The sequence below is a fragment of the Lasiodiplodia theobromae genome (genome assembly GCF_012971845.1).
Source record: "Lasiodiplodia theobromae strain AM2As chromosome Unknown scaffold_3, whole genome shotgun sequence".
Taxonomy (NCBI): domain Eukaryota; kingdom Fungi; phylum Ascomycota; class Dothideomycetes; order Botryosphaeriales; family Botryosphaeriaceae; genus Lasiodiplodia; species Lasiodiplodia theobromae.
Window position 1 is genome coordinate 397,259 of NW_023336519.1, and position 15,282 is coordinate 412,540.

The 15,282-nt window shown below is 56.7% G+C and overlaps 6 protein-coding genes across 6 annotated transcripts; 2 read left to right on the top strand and 4 right to left on the bottom strand.

Annotated features, from left to right (window-relative positions):
- Positions 1-667: 667 nt before the first annotated feature.
- Positions 668-2,248, bottom strand: LTHEOB_1078 (Coiled-coil domain-containing protein mtmr15; the record flags this gene model as incomplete). The annotated part of the gene is made up of 1 exon (XM_035507462.1): positions 668-2,248. One exon carries the CDS (start codon positions 2,246-2,248, stop codon positions 668-670), a length of 1,581 nt encoding a protein of 526 aa, XP_035367425.1.
- A 1,241-nt stretch (positions 2,249-3,489) lies between these two features.
- LTHEOB_1079 (Gata transcription factor) lies at positions 3,490-7,934 on the bottom strand (the record flags this gene model as incomplete). The annotated part of the gene is made up of 5 exons (XM_035507473.1): positions 3,490-6,266; positions 6,321-6,719; positions 7,008-7,555; positions 7,612-7,765; positions 7,826-7,934. The coding sequence occupies 5 exons, from the start codon at positions 7,932-7,934 to the stop codon at positions 3,490-3,492; spliced, it is 3,987 nt and encodes a 1,328-aa protein (XP_035367426.1).
- Positions 7,935-8,432: 498 nt separating this feature from the next.
- On the top strand, positions 8,433-8,976 carry LTHEOB_1080 (Small nuclear ribonucleoprotein sm d2 protein; the record flags this gene model as incomplete). Its single annotated transcript, XM_035507485.1, has 4 exons — positions 8,433-8,455; positions 8,510-8,542; positions 8,618-8,875; positions 8,934-8,976. The coding sequence occupies 4 exons, from the start codon at positions 8,433-8,435 to the stop codon at positions 8,974-8,976; spliced, it is 357 nt and encodes a 118-aa protein (XP_035367427.1).
- Positions 8,977-9,161: 185 nt separating this feature from the next.
- LTHEOB_1081 (Dihydroxyacetone kinase protein) lies at positions 9,162-11,529 on the bottom strand (the record flags this gene model as incomplete). Its single annotated transcript, XM_035507496.1, has 6 exons — positions 9,162-9,643; positions 9,696-9,830; positions 9,887-10,521; positions 10,595-10,776; positions 10,876-11,201; positions 11,523-11,529. The coding sequence occupies 6 exons, from the start codon at positions 11,527-11,529 to the stop codon at positions 9,162-9,164; spliced, it is 1,767 nt and encodes a 588-aa protein (XP_035367428.1).
- A 903-nt stretch (positions 11,530-12,432) lies between these two features.
- LTHEOB_1082 (Phytanoyl- dioxygenase) lies at positions 12,433-12,883 on the bottom strand (the record flags this gene model as incomplete). Its single annotated transcript, XM_035507507.1, has 2 exons — positions 12,433-12,478; positions 12,528-12,883. The coding sequence occupies 2 exons, from the start codon at positions 12,881-12,883 to the stop codon at positions 12,433-12,435; spliced, it is 402 nt and encodes a 133-aa protein (XP_035367429.1).
- A 1,057-nt stretch (positions 12,884-13,940) lies between these two features.
- Positions 13,941-15,035, top strand: LTHEOB_1083 (uncharacterized protein; the record flags this gene model as incomplete). The annotated part of the gene is made up of 1 exon (XM_035507518.1): positions 13,941-15,035. One exon carries the CDS (start codon positions 13,941-13,943, stop codon positions 15,033-15,035), a length of 1,095 nt encoding a protein of 364 aa, XP_035367430.1.
- Positions 15,036-15,282: the final 247 nt, after the last annotated feature.

A 15,282-nucleotide genomic window follows, 5' to 3' on the forward strand; every position in this document is an offset into this window, starting at 1 on the left:
TCTAGAAACGGCGAGGGCTGCGAGCGGCGTGGGGAAAACGGAGACTCGTGGCGATTGGGAAGCATCTCCCGGCCCCCCATCACGCGCCACGCGTCTCACATTGCAAACAACAGACGAAAGCAACAGAGGCAAGACCAGAGAGAAAGTGAACTGAGACAACATCCTTCCGATGTACCGTGCACTAATTCCGAATCCCGCGGACTCAAAGAAACCCTGTTGAGATTACTGTCGTAAAGGAGAAAAAGAAAAGAAAAGACAGCCCAGAAAAGGAGAAAAAGCAAAGAGGAAATGACAGCCAGGAAACCCCGTCCAATCATTAACCCAGATACCCTTGTAACACCTTCCTTTCCCCGCCAATGATAAGCCAGGATAGCCTTGGTATGCTACCGGCATGATAATTCCCAGCCGCCCGCTCATAAAGTTTCCACATCCGTCGCTTCCCCGTCGCTAGCCGCCGAGCCAGCTCAAGGAAACGGGTGGAGCCGTGATTCGTTTGCCGAGCCGTCAGGCATTGTCCCGTCGTCCATTCCATAAGCCACGCCGATGTCCGATATAAGAAATTTGTGTCGATGATAAGGGAAAGAAAGACGAAGGTCGTAATTGGAAGCAATGCTGCCCGAAAGAGGAAATTTCGATGGGCTCGCAAGCCACCATGCTGAACCGGGTCTCAATCCTCCGCGATCAGGCCATCCAGTCCGTAAGAGACTCCCTCGCGGTTGTACCTGTTCGACCTACCCCCGCACAGCTTCTCAGTCAACATCTTTTTCACCTCATCGCTCACGCCTTCTCCAAACGAAACCTTGAGCAACCAAGTGTGCATCAGCCTCTTTGTGGTCAGCTTTCCCAGTGTTTTGAGTCCGTAGAAATCAGTCTCTTTCTCCTTGGATACCCTTCCAGATGACGCCTTCTTCTCCGCCTTGATCTGCTCCTTGACCCATGCCGAGTCCTTGATGTTGATGTGCAGTGTCACAAGATTGCGGTCCGCACTAGCCTTCAGCTTCTCGGCAAGCTCCTTGATGAGAATACGCCAGTCGGCTGCAATGAAGGCGGAGCCCCGCGAGTCGATATCAAGCGCTAGGTGACGGATGTTCTTGAGGACATTGGGACTGATGAACTTCGTCACGCTCGTGCAAGTGTGCACATGATGTGGCGGGGGTGCACTGATAGTAAAGGTCTTCTCGTACATGTACTCCAGAATCTCATGCGTGATTACCTGGTTCACACGAAGGAGGTTTGGCGAGGTCATCGACGGGGCTATCGCGTCCATTGTCTTTGGTGGATTCCACGATGCAACAGCCGTGTCGCTCGCCTTGACCAAGGCATCGTTGGCATCGTTGAGGTCCATGAGGTAGCTATAGATTCGCTTCCGCAGGTCGGGTGTGAGGCTTTTGAGGAGATAAGCGGGCGGTGTCTGCATCCACTTCTTGGCTCCCTCCGCCCATTCCTCCAGGAAACCACCAAAAGTAACGTTCTTGATACCACGGAGCTCTTCAAGGCTGGTCATCATTTTCTTGATTTCTTCCAGAAAGTAGCAGTGGCCTTGGGTTGGACATGTTGCCAGATGCGTCATGACCTGCCTGCCCTTCATTACGATGGTGAGCTCCTGCAGCTTGTGCGACTTGGTCCACACGTTGACAGCGGATCTGATCAGCCTGAAGAACTCCAGAAAGTCACACCACGTATGCATCTCGCCGAAGCTGTCGTCGCGCGTAATGTCGACTTTGCGCAGGTTCTCCAGCAGTTTCACAGAGGCGACATCCGTGATCAGGCTGTTGGGCGTAGTCGAATGCGGCAGCCGAAGCGTCTTCCGGTGAAGAATGTACGTCGACTCCCGGGATACCTGCTTGTTCACTAGTAGCAAAGGGTGAACATCGCGGTCAGGCCATTCGATGATGGTGCCGTCATTAACGTGAGCTTCGTAGTGGTCTGTAAGCAGTCTCGCCACACCCTCGAAGTCCAGGGTGAGCTCGTAGATCAGGTTGCGCAATTCGGCAGGTAGCTGGAGAAACGGGAACTTGGTGCGCTTGCTCAAAGTCATTGAGCGGGTGGCGACATTGCGCGGCGGAGTAGTCAACGAAGCATCACTGTCGCGGCGGCTCGATCTGCTGGGAGAGGTGGGCATGGACTTGGACTTAGCCTTGCCCTTTGTGTGCCAGTAAGTGGTGCTATCAGATGTTCTGAAGATAGCGGTGGCTCTTGCCTTCTTGACCGGGCGGGAATCCGCTGCAGGGCTCTTTCTTTTAGCCATGTCTGCAGAGTTGAGGAGGGTTACTGCGCAATCCCCGGGCGTCGTTCAGACCAACTGTGGTAGATTGAGTGAAGGGATGGTGGTACGCGGAGCACAGGTGGCGCGGCGAGTATTCGGATATCTCTTCGGTACAGAGTGTCTAACCCGCCCGCGGCCGAGAGAGATCTGGGCCTCGCGAGAAGCTTCACCTGCAAGATCTTGTACGATGGCGGCGTTCCAGTGCCCTACGGCTGGTAGACGTCGGAACGCGGGCTTGGAACCGGAACCTTAAAAAGGCGCCGTCCCAGGATCCTGGCTTTGACTGCGGGCCAGCGAGGGATGGGGGCCAGCAAGCGCGGCGGGTGAAGAAGCTCGCTCAACGACTGCAGCGTGGTCGGGCAGAAAGGCGGGGGTTGACGCGGACGGCACGCGAACGTAGAAAGACGTCGGGGCGATAGGAAGTCATGCGAGGCGCGGGGCGGTGCGCCTGGTCGATGGCATGTGCGAGGCTCAGGCGTGCCTGCACTTTTGGGAGCTGCCGCGCTCGGCCCGTGTCTTCACCTGGTCGACACAGAAGCACGCTCGGCGCGGTGGGAAGGGCCGCAGTCGACGTGGGAGAGTGTGTTGTGGAAGCACGAGTTGAGTCTGCCGTGAGGTTCTGAAGGGAGCTGGATAGTAAACGGCGATGACGCCGATCCTTAGGTCGACGCGGGCGCGCGCCGGGTGTGCCCGTGACCACCTGCACTCGTCGCAAGGCTCCAGTGTCCCGTCGGCAACTTCGGCTGCGTGCACTAGTGTAGAACAGGACCACCCACAGTGGGTGCCGAAAGCACTACTTTTCAGATCCATCTCAGGTCGTTGGGGTAAAAGCTACCATCAGGACGTAGATGTACTTTAATAATTCCACATATGCGTCCGGGCAGGAGCTTCAACTACCAATTGCCGTTGCTCTCGAAGATCATTGCGGAGGATCATTTCTTTTGGCACCTACGTGCCACCCAGATGCGGCGATCAATATGTATTGGGGTCTATGCCTGTCGCTCTACCTGTCACTGTCGTTCATTCCATGCCTGTATTTTCCCGCTAAACCCACAACCCGGGCTCCGCGAGCCAGAACCAGCGCCACGCTATGCAAACAATAATAGTAGTACAAAAAGCCACCTCGTAAGAGGTAATCAGAAGAATGTGACTCTCCACCATGAAAAGGTTCGATCCGAAGAAAAGAAATTAAAGTCATCGTTGCTTCCGCTTATCAAAATCAATCACGGACCGACAGGAATAAGGTCCACCGCCGCTTCAGAGCCGGCCGGAGTCGCTGCGGCCGTATTTTCCGAGTCGTTTTCCGTAGTCGTTACAGTCGTGTCTGCGCTCTTTGCGCTCTCTTTTTCGCCGCTCTTATTGGCGTTGGACGTGACCTCGTCAATGATGCGCTCGAATTCGATCTCACGGTTCTCGAGAGCTCCATTCTCCTTGGTCTGCTCGCCCTCCGCTTGAGCTGCCTGCACAGGGTCGCTGCTGCCGTTGAATACTGACGTGCCGCCCCAAAAGTTTGCCGTTGACGTAAGCGGATCTTCGTACAGTGAGAAGTTGAAGCTTGCACCGAAGTTGGGCGGCGAACTTGGAAACGGAATGTCTGTACTTGGCGCCATGCCGAAATCGAAGTTGGTGAAGTCCATGAGTCCAGTGTTATCGGGCGAGCTAAGGCCCCAGCCAGCCCCGTTACGCGCCGCAGACCGCGGCGTCTTAGTCGTGTTGAAGATGTCATTGAGGAACGCCTGAGAGAAAGGAGACATTACCGCCTTCGGCGTCCTTGAAGCCTTCGAGGGTGTGGAATGAAGCAGAAGATCGTCTACAACGGCGTTCACAGCAGCACTTGCTGGAGAGAGAAGGTCATCTCTGGTACCAAGGGCGGCACGCTTCGACCTGGAGGATGGCGTCTTCAGGAAATCAGGCAAGGTGCGAATGCTCTTTGCGCTCCTTGGAGTCGGCGACTTGAAACAGTTCTGCAACTGGTTTCCATCGGGGTCTTCGAACAAGTGGGCAAATCCGTCGTCCATCTCAGCCGGGGGTACGTTTTCTTTATCCTGAGCATCGGTAGCAGGTTCGCTACGAGGGGGACGGGGTATCTGACCAAAGACAGGCTGCGAAATTCCCTTTTCCCTCTGACCATCCTCCAACGACTTGAACTGCCCAGACCTACGAGGGGATGGGAAGAGAATGCGCCTTGTCGGCTTACTAGGTGAAAAGTCATCTTCAAGCTCAATCTCGCCCTCTTGGAATCCAGTCAATCTCGGAGGGCTAGACTGAATGGCACGAGCCAATGCTGCGCGATCTACGTCAGCTGCGGCGGAGACCGACTCCTGCGAGGAGTTCGAGTCTTCCCTGTGGGGCTCCAGGCTGACAGCTCTCCGTTCTTGAGCGTTCTCAACGCGCTGCCTTTTGGCAGACTGTTCCTCCTGTCGCGATTCAGCCTTTCTCCGCTGATCCCTCAAGGCATCTTCCGCTCGATCATGGCTGCTCTGCGCCTCCACAGGCCTGGTGTCAACTGACTCTGACACGCTAGGCTGCAATACATTCTGCTCCGGCTGATCCTGCTGTTGCTGCTCGGCTTGTTTTGGTTCCTGCTCTGGCCCCTGCTCGTGGTCCATGTACTCCATGACGTAATCGGGATAGTCGCTCATCATCTGCGACGGCAGGTCTTGAATGGCGTCGGATGTCTGCATGGTCTGCTTCTCATCGCCCTTCTTTTTCTTGGCTGGCTTTCCACCACTGCGCTTCTTTACACCGGCCGCCCTGGGTTTGACTTCCCACCTGTCAGCTGGACGCATGTTACCGTACTTGAAGAAGTGCAAGCCGCAGGGATTGCAGAGCTGCATCTTCGTGAAGTCTCCGTTGTTCTTGTCCAGGTTGGTCAAACTCTTCTTGTAGACCTTGTATTTTTCAACCGGGTTCTCCTCATCTGGATGAGGCTGGATTACTTCGAAGCCGACAATGGCTCCTGGCTCATCCAACGACGTCACGATGCCAGCAGGTCGTCCCTCAATCTCCTTGTAGAATGCCTTCCGCCAGGTAGGTGTTTGAATTGCGCCACAGCATTCGCAGAAGTCTGGCATTGTACCTTCGGCCAGGCTCTGCATCAGTCTGTCTTCGATGGCCTTCTTCCTCTTGGCTCCAGATCCGCTGCGAGGCACCGGCGATGCCGCCCGCGACTCGGTGTACGTCACAACCGGCTCGTCAGCTTGAGACTCCTTAGGAGTGCCGGCAGACCAGGTATTGGAACGGGGCAGCGTCTTCTTTGCCTTCGGCGCCGCTGAGCTCTTCTTTGCGGGCTTGCTACTACGCTGAGTGGCCGACATAGGCGCCTCGGGGGAGGCGCTTGTGACCGTGGCTGGAGGGCTGATGGCAGAAGCAACAGGGGGCTGAGACGCAGCCTGAGGAGCCTGAGGTTGTGATTGATGCGGCACTTGTTGAGGCTGCTGTTGTGGGAGGCTAGACTGAGGCTGGTTAGAGGATTCTTGTGACTGAGTATCACTCTCAGGCCGAGTCTGGACCTGAGGTGGATGCTGCGATTGAGCAGACGGTTGGGTTGGAGGTTGTGGCGGATGGGTGGGCTGATGCTGGGTGACGGGTTGAGGCAAGCTGTCAGGTTTCTGTTGGACGGAAGGCTGGGGCTGATGGTGCGGCTGAGACTGAGGAGGGTGCGGCACTGGAGGGCACGATGCGACGGGAGATTGGTGTTGCGGCATAAAGGCCGGACGTGTCTGCGCGGGAGGGGCCGGGGCGAGGTTTCTCGGTGGTGGAGGTGGGGGAGGCGGAGGCTTTGAATCGTTCCGCTTCCTACCACGGGTCTCGGGCTTGGGTCCGGGTCCTGGTGTCATGCGCTTTGCCGATGCGGCCGCTCGCTGCGATCGATAATCTGGCTGCCTTCGGCCTACGTTGGTCGGCAAGAGCTCGGGAGGACCAGGAGTCTCGAACTGCCATTGATCCGAGCAGATGACGGCAGAAGGGGGCTCGGTGTGAGGTTCGGTCGTTTGGTGGACTTGTTCCGGTTTGTCAGTCATGCCCATCTCCAAGTCTTGGTCCATTCCAGTACCGCTCATAAAACCAGAATCATCCGGATAGGGAAGGGTTGGCAAGCCAGGACTAGAAGCCGCCGGGGAATCATTGTTCACACCGAACACAGGAGGAGAGGAAGGGAAGTCTGCTGGCGAGTCTTCAGCATCGGCCATTTGCTCGTCCTCAGATGCAATAGCACATTCCGAGTAAGGCCCACGCGGGGCATATGGGGAGGTGTAACGCCTCATGCTCTGCGAAGACGACTCCCGGCGCAGAGAGCTGGCTCCTCCAACGGACGGGCGATTCCTCGACTGGGGCAACTCATGGGGTATCGGGGTGGGGGCCCGAGGCGGTGGCTCCAGTGAGTTGGCAGATCCTCCAGCAGCAGGATTGATAGGAGTGGGCTTGTGTACACGGACCGAAGCAGCAGTGCTTGCTGTTATCCGCAGCGTATCAGCCCTAGGCCCGAATTGCGACTTGCCACGCCAATCAGCTTGCACCACACGTGCCCTCTTCCTTGGCGGACCGTCCTCCTGTTCAGACTCTTGGCCTTGCTGCTGATTCATGCGAGGGTCGAACTGAGGTTCGTGACGCGAAACCGGTCGCTCACTGGTATATGATCCCCTTGAAGCTGGTCTGGAGTGGTCCTGGGTGATTTGCTGCAACGCAGTGCTCGACCGCATGCTTGGGGTGGGACTACCAGCCCTGCTGCCTGCCCGGCTACCAGCTCTGCTGCCTTGACGGCTGTGACTCAATGTCTGCGCGTGACCCTGGCTACCACGCCTTTCCTCAACGGGTTTCTGAGTGAGGAGCTGGTGGAGGGTCTCAACACCACCACTGTTGACGCGTTGCATGGCCATCGAAGACTGGGATGATCCCACTGCAGTTTGGGCAGCGAACGCGTTGAACTCCGGATTCGACTTGAGGGCGGCCCATTGGCTATGGTCAAATCCTTCAGGGAGAGCCCTACTGATGTTGCGGTATCGTTCCATGGTTTCCAAGTATTCACTCTGAAGAAAAGTGGGGACCGGAACGAGCTTCAGCTTGACCTCCAAGGTCTCCTTGATTCCTCCGCTGAACAGACCCAGAATATTTTCACGGACCTTGCCAGTAACCATCGTCTTGGAGGAACTTGCTGGTGCATTGGGGGTAGGCGAGGAGGTGGCGAGGATCCATGAGAGCATTCCCTGTCCGACGAGTGGAGTTTCGTATTCGGAGTAGTCGTACGCGTACACGGTGTAGTCGTGGCCAAGCTTGGCTACGAGCTCGGGGCTGCACGACGCGATTAACGGACGCATTCGTGGCTGGGTGACGTGATGGACACATACCTTGCTGCTACAATGGCTTCGATACATGTCCGAAGCTCAATGACACCCACCTGATTCTCCTCATCAATAGGGACGGTCGGGATGTTCAACGCGTTGGGCAGACGCGCAAGACAACACGTTTTGTGCGAGTCATCAAAAGTGTAGAGGACCTTGACTGTTGAGCGAACGTAGGCCGTCAGCTTCGACGGTCAAACGGATCACGTCCATGCCTCACCTCTCATCAAACGCCGAGGAATATCGGAGGTCGGGTCGTCATCGTCGTCGCCGGCAACAACGGGCATGGTGAGGGGCGACGGCTCCCCGTAGGTAAAGGGAGACGACATGGTATGTCGAGGTTGGAGGCATCCACGGTGGAGTTGCGAGCGAGCGTGGAATGTGGGTGTCGATGTTGTTGTGGAGGAAGGGTGAAGACGCGGGGTGAGACGCTTTAAGAGGTTGGTTCGCGTCTGAACGCGACTGGCGCGACGCGCACGATGAACGCAGACTTTGACGCAGGCTCTGCGAAACCTCTCAAATATTTGCCTCTCTCACCTGCAGAATTTGTGCACAGCGTGCAAACACGCTCACCACTGCTGCCTAAAGTTCTTCCAAAAATAGAGCTAGTAATTGGAACAGCAATTGATGCTCGTGGTCTGTAGAGCTCCCCACAGAGCTGCATGCATCATGGTGGTCGCGTCAGGCCGATGCGATTGGCTGACGCGATTTCCACGTGACCAACATCGATGCCAAGACGACGCCGCGGCGGAACGTCGTCCATCGCAAAGGCTGTCTGGAGCTACCACCTACCCTCCGCTAACGACCTTGACGCCAACACCGCAACCATGGCCGACACCGCAAAGATCTCGTACGAGACACGCCTATCTCCGCTCACTAGTACTGATGCTGACAAAATTTCCAGGGAGCTTATGAACAAGCCCCGCGACCAGTTGACGTACGTTCTCACGATCGCATCCCGTCGCGCGCGCGCACCCAACAACATTTCGACTTGCTGACAATCCCAACACAGCGAGTATGAGATTGCCCAGCTCGAGGAGCACGAATTCACGTCCGGCCCGCTTTCCCTCCTTCAGACGGCTGTGCGTTCGCACACGCAGGTCCTGATTTCGTGCCGCAACAACCGCAAGCTCCTCGCTCGTGTGAAGGCCTTCGACAGGCATTGCAACATGGTCCTGGAGAACGTCAAGGAGATGTGGACCGAGAAGCCAAAGCTTGCCAACGGCAAGCCTGGCAGGGCTGTCAACAAGGATAGGTTCATCAGCAAGATGTAAGAAGGGACGATCTTGAAACTTTCGATGGTTGCCTGCTGACAGTCTGCGGTACAGGTTCCTTCGTGGCGACTCCGTCATCCTGGTCCTCCTCAGCTAAAAAGCGCCACCTGAAAATACGGAGGTGCGCGTGATCATTCAAGGTTCTATTTGGCATGCGTCTGGAAAAAAGCGCACGGGCACGGCGTTCATAGAGTCGATCGGATAACCCAAATTATGATTATCATTGCTGGCAGTACACGCTACGGAAAAAGAACCCCTCCCAAATCAACCTGTATGACTCACCTACAGGCTGTTGCTGAAGCCCGTCAAGAATTGACTCAAGCCATGGGCGCCAGGATCCGGAACTTGCTGGTACCCGCTTCCTCCGATGTAGACTGACCTTCCCAGAGAGGCGTGCATGCCCTTCGTTCCGTTCGCGCCCTCCTCTGCCGCCTTCGCCGCTGCCTTCACGTCTCCAGACTTTCCGAGAGTCTCCACAAACGGATACAGCGCGTCCACCAAAGTCCGGTCACCAGGACGGGCAGGAGTGTACCTCGCCAGCGAATCGAGTGAGATTTGCAACGCTTTCGACCACATCTCGACCGTTACCTGCTTGGGAGAGCCGTTGGCCTGGGTACGGAGGCCGTGGGATAGTGCATTGAGGAAAATGGCATAGATTGCACCAGATGTGCCGTCCATCTCCTTCTCAACCACTTGCGTGATGTTGTGCAACAAGAGTGCTGCATCACTGGGCGTCTTGGTCGATTCCAGCATGTGGAGCAAGGCTGAATACGCGTTAGCCACTCGTTTTCTTCACAACATGAGGCAAATACCAACCTTCGGCACCACGACGGAGACCAATACCACAATCACCGTCGCCAACAATGGTGTCATAGTTTGTGATGTCCGGTTCGGCCGCAATGACTTGCTTCAGGCCAGCCTCAAGCGCCTTCTTGGCCACAGCCGGATCCACTGCGTTGTTGTCAGCCCTTTGCTGTATGAGTTTCGCTCGTTTTACGAATACTCACATTCCAGGTTGCTTGGTTTGGCGTCTTCTTCGCCAACTGCGTCCTTGTTCAGAGTCGCTGTCGACTTCTCCTCCCAGGTCTTGGTGGTGATTGCAGCAGACCAGCCGGGGGCCTCCGCAGGATCATCCAGAAGCTCAAGAATCGACTTTCCGCTTCCCAGACCAGTGTCTGTGACTTTGAGGAGTGAGATACTGAAGCCGAGACCGTTGAGACTCGTCATGAAAGTGCCCGACAGGATCCTGACCGGCTTGATCTTCCAGTTCGCCTCCAACTGCTCGACAACCTCAGCCGTGATGCCGCCCAGCTCGAGCGGGCTAACGCCGCCTAGGTTGTTCACCAGAAGCACGGTCTTGTCGTTCTCTGAGATCTGGATGAAGTTTCGATCGGCATCAGTCGTATCCAGGAGCTTCGCCAGCATATTCTTGACCATGGAAGGCAAGTCGACTTCTTTGCGCTCCGAACCAGCCTCATTGTGAATACCCATGCCAATCTCAACCTCCGAATCCTTGAGGTCCTCCTCGGTCGGTCCGGTCACAGCGCGACCCGGAACATGCACGTGGGCAAGCGATGCGCCGATGGAGGCCAGGTTTCGGCAGACGAGGCGGGCCACATCCGTGACATCCTTCAATGAGGCACTGCAAGGTTCAAGCACGTCAGCCCACCGTATCTCTCCGCACTGCCCCAACAGCAGGGCTCAGGTGATCATACCCCTTCGCGGCAAGCGCGCCGGCAATCTTCTGCACCAGCACCGTCCCGGCGATGCCTCTCCGGCCCACCTTGCCGCCGCGCTGCCGGCCCACGCCCACGTCGTCGGCAACGACGACCATTTCCGCCTCGGTTCCGCTAGCGCGCGCCTTCTCGACCGCCATGCCGAAGTTCAGGACGTCACCCTAAAATCATAGATCATTCCACACGTCAGCCGCAACAGCCCTAGCCCCCACGCATTCCCCCCTCTCTCTCTCTCCCCTCGAAGATCAAGGAATTCTCACCGTGTAGTTCATCACGATAACCAAAACACCCTTCTGCCTCTCCACGCGCTTCAAGATGCACCGTCTGATCTGCTCCGCGTTGGGACTGGCGAAGATGGTGCCGGAGACGGCTCCGGCGAGCATGCCGCGGCCGACGAAGGCGGCGAAGCTGGGCTCGTGGCCGGCGCCGCCGCCCGACACGAGCGAGACGCTCTGCGCGGTGGCGGGCGTGGGCCGCACGTAGATGACCTTGTTCTCCGCATCGAGCGCGACGGCCGGGTTAGTGTGCGTCACGGCCTGCAGCGCGCGGTTGACCAGGTGCGTGGGGTCGTGGATGAAGTGCTTGGCTGCGCCGGGGGAAGAAAGCAGGTTTTCGTCAGCACAATGGTGTTTTTGTTGCGCGCCGGGGGGAAAGGTCGCTGGTCCGGTGGGCTGGGAGGCGCAGGCTGGGGGCGAGTGGGGAGAGGTCGGGCGCGTGGATGATGGGCGCGTGGGCGAAAGGATCGGGGGAGGGGAAAGGAGCAAAAAAGAATTGGGTCTGTTGGGGCCGCCACTGCGGCGCAGAAGGGGATGAGGAGGGGAAAAAGTGTGGAACGGTGGAGTGTGCACTGCGCGAGCGGGAAAAGCGGAGGAGCTCCCGCGAGAGGTGGCAACTCAGCGCAACATACCGGACATTGTGATGGCTGTGGTTTTCCGGACTCGAAGGCGCGAGGATACCAATTGGGCCTCAAAACGTGAGAGGATAGGCTAAGGGGTATACAACAGAAGAATTGGCCCGGGTAGTAGAAAATGGCAAGCGGCGGTCGAAGAACGGAGGGACAGTGTCAACGGAGAAGCAGTCTGGCGCGGCGGCCTTTAAGAAGGAATGGCGGGAGGGTATCCGAGCCAGTCGCCATCGCACGCGACTCGGGGCACAAACCTCAGTTGAGGTTGAGCTGGGCTTGGTCCGGCGTTCCGCGCAGCTTGTGAGCATGCCCCGCGCGGGTTGGCCAGGCGCAGTCGGCTGCAACTCATTGCGGGGTGCAGCGGGGCAGCTCAGCCGTCCACATGGGGAATCCCGACGCGCCGTCGGCCGCCCGCCGCTGGACGGCGCTCGCCAGTTCCTCTTCCGGAACGCAGCACGACGACGAGAAATTGTTGAGCCGCGGACATCCTAAGCGCTTTTGCCTCTCACAGCTCGCTCGTAGCCGCCGGTCGCGTGTCGCCTCGAGTCCAGAATCCTCCGCTTTGAAACCAGGGCGATCATGCGGTTGGTCCTGCCCAATGCGGGGCTGAGAAAAGGAGACAGACTCGAACAATTGGGCGCCGGTGGCAATTCCTGCCTATTCAGGACGTTAGCAAGTCCATTTTTTCAGACACGTTGTGCAACAACATTTTCGCTGATGACCTCTGGGTGGGTCAAGACAAGCCCCCAGGCGACGAGTGGTTCATTTCCCGCGCCTCCTATCCTTTCTCACTATCTCTTATCAAAAGCGAAGTTGCTCTGGCGCACTCCCTCACAGCAATTCCGCCGAGCCTTTCTGAGCAGTACCTTTCCTCTTTCACAAAGACCACCTGCGGATCTGGACAGCCGGGGCATCACTTCCGGCGCTCGCGACGCTCGCGTTCGTGGCGTTCTTCCTGGCTGTTGGTGTATCAGTGACTCCAGGACCTTGCGGGTGCTTGAGACTTACGCAGCCACCTCACCGTCCACCGCCGCCTTGAATTCGACCAGCAGCATCTCCGCCAGCGCCAGGCCCGTCTTCTTGCCACCAAGCTTCAATCCCTCGTGGAACGTCTTCTTGAGCGCTTCTTTGTTGTCCACGTTGGCGGTGAAGTCCTGCGCCAGCTCCTCCTCGGTGCGCACTTTCATGTTCTTGAAATCCTCACAGGTCTTGGCGAGGATATCCTGAAACTGCGACAAGCTGCGCGCAGAGGGCTTGTGGTGCGGCGGCGAGGTGCCCGTCTTGGCTTTCTCGCCGGTCGCCTCACCTGCCGGTCCCAGGTGAGTCTCGGCGAAGGTGACGCGCTTGTCGCCGGGCATATTCATGTGCGATGCTCTGTTAGTATGAGTAGCATCCGCTCAAAGCTTCCAAGAGTTGAGGCATTCCGTACTTGGAGAGTGTGTTGTCGCTGTTACTGCTGCTGCAGAATGTTGTAGTGTTTGTGACGTGGAGATGAAGTGACAGAAAAAAGACAATAATTTACATACACGCCCTAGCGGCCAAGGTTCCGCCGGCACGCGCTCCACCCCAATTTGGCAGTCACAGGATGGTTTCCCATTCTGGAGGAAACTCAGGGCCTGAGCCTCTTCCAGAGTCGCCCTCTATCCTTCGCGTTCACAGTCGCAGGCTTCATCCTGATCCAGCTCGGCTTCTAACAACTCAGCAGTCAGGACTCATGATGAAATGACTACGTGAGCTTATGTGATTGGTGAAAATGCACTATTTTTTGACTTTACACCCTCCGCGAACATTTCGTCTATGCCAGTTAAAGTATACAATAGGAGCAATGCGAGTAACCCGTCGTCCCAGGTTGAAGTATATGTCCAGATACATCCCATAGTCTTAGAAATTCGACCCGACCATTCTATATGTTTAGCCAGCTTCAAGCGTAATGAGCACTTTTTTATGAAGTCTTGTAGAGTAGCAGCGGAATTATACTTGCAGAAGTTCCTTTAGTCTATATCCCCTTTCACCCATTCCTTAATATCAAAATAGAGCTACTCGCTTTCTGCAGCACAGTTTTTATTCACTGATTCATCTCTCTGCGACAGCCAAAAGTTCTGAGCCCCATAATTGCACAATATTCCTCAACAGTAACTTCTTTACTTTCCTTGTTAGTAACGATCTGTTGACCTCCTTCCTCAAACACCGCCCGTTCTTCCCTGTTTCGACTGCAGGTAAGCACCATGTTGGGGGCAGACGCACGTATATAAAGGTGCACTCTCTCCGCTCCCAGTTGATCCATGCTTTCCAACATCCACACACACGCCTACTCGGTCAGATCCGCAGTACTCAAGCAATCCACAGCACTCCACAAATACAGCTTTATCAAAGCCACAACAGCTTCACCGTTCTCATCTGACCAGTGGCTGTGTAATCAAGATGGACGCTACAAGTGACAGCAAGCACCCACGGGCTTCATTCGACATCGTGGACGAGCTTGGGAGGCCCATCGAACAAGTTGATCTCACAGGAGCCGTGAAGGACAACTCCGAAAAAAAGAAGGAGAAGCCCGCCATCGAGTTCGGCGCAGTCACTTTCGCGAGTAGCACCCTACTTCTTGCACAGAACCAACCGGAGAAGAAGATGACGGCAACGATAACCACACCTGACGCCATGAAGGCTGATTCCCGGAAGCTCACTCCCACTCCGAATTCCAACAGCTACCACCTCACTTCCTCGCAACAGACGAACAAGAACGTCGAGAGAGCTCCGACACCATCTCACCCAGTCCAGCGCAGCAACCCCCCACCCTCCTCATCCAAACTCAAGCGCCTCGGTCCCCTCACTAACGACGAGAGCAAGAACTACGACAACGACGACGACGGCTACATCGACATCGACGCTCCGCCTCCTCCCAAGAAGCCGCGCCTGTTCCCCTCCCCACAGACCACCACCACCACCGCCCCAAGCAACCCGACACCATACCCCGTCACCACCACCACCGCCGATCCTTCCCCGGACTCCCTCCAACGCTCCCTCGCCGCGGCCACCGATCAGATCAAGCGCGAGCGCGCCCGCCGCCGCAAGGCCGAACGCCGCGCGGCCGAGTACGCGCAGCACGGGGCGCCGGTGATGCGCACGGCGGCGCGGCTGGCGCGGTGGGTCGTCGACATGTACGCCGAGCACCGGCAGCAACAGCTGGGCGGGCGGCGCGACGACGAGGTCGAGGCGTTTCTGGGCGAGATCAGGGGCGATGTGGGTACCAAGGCTTGGGGTAGGCTGTTGTGGTTGGGGGGGTTCTTGAGGGATAATTTGGATGAGGGGGAGGAGGGAGGAGAGGGGGTTGGGGTGGGGGTGAAGAATGGAGCTGCGAAGCTGGAGAAGGAGATGAACAAGGAGGCTGCGGGGGGTGACGGCGCTACCGACGGCGGGAAGGTGGCAGAGGTTGGTGAGAGTGGTGGTGGTGGTGCGGTGGCCAAGGGCACGACGAGACTGGAAGATGAGGTTTCGATGAAGGATTCTGTCTCTCTTTGAGGCCTCAAAATTGGAGAAGAGTCAAGAGACTTGGAATCACTCATGTTGGAACAGGGTGGCTCAGGACGAGGTTGATAGTGGGCGGCCGGGATTTCCAGCCTGCCGATGGAATTTCTTTTCTTCTTCCTTATTAGTGCAGATGCGCTTCCAAGGGAACATCTAGCACAAAAAAGTCTGCTGCTATTTATCTTACTAATATAACCTATGCTCTACCAATAGAATGAATTTTGGTGTTCATGGTTGCAAA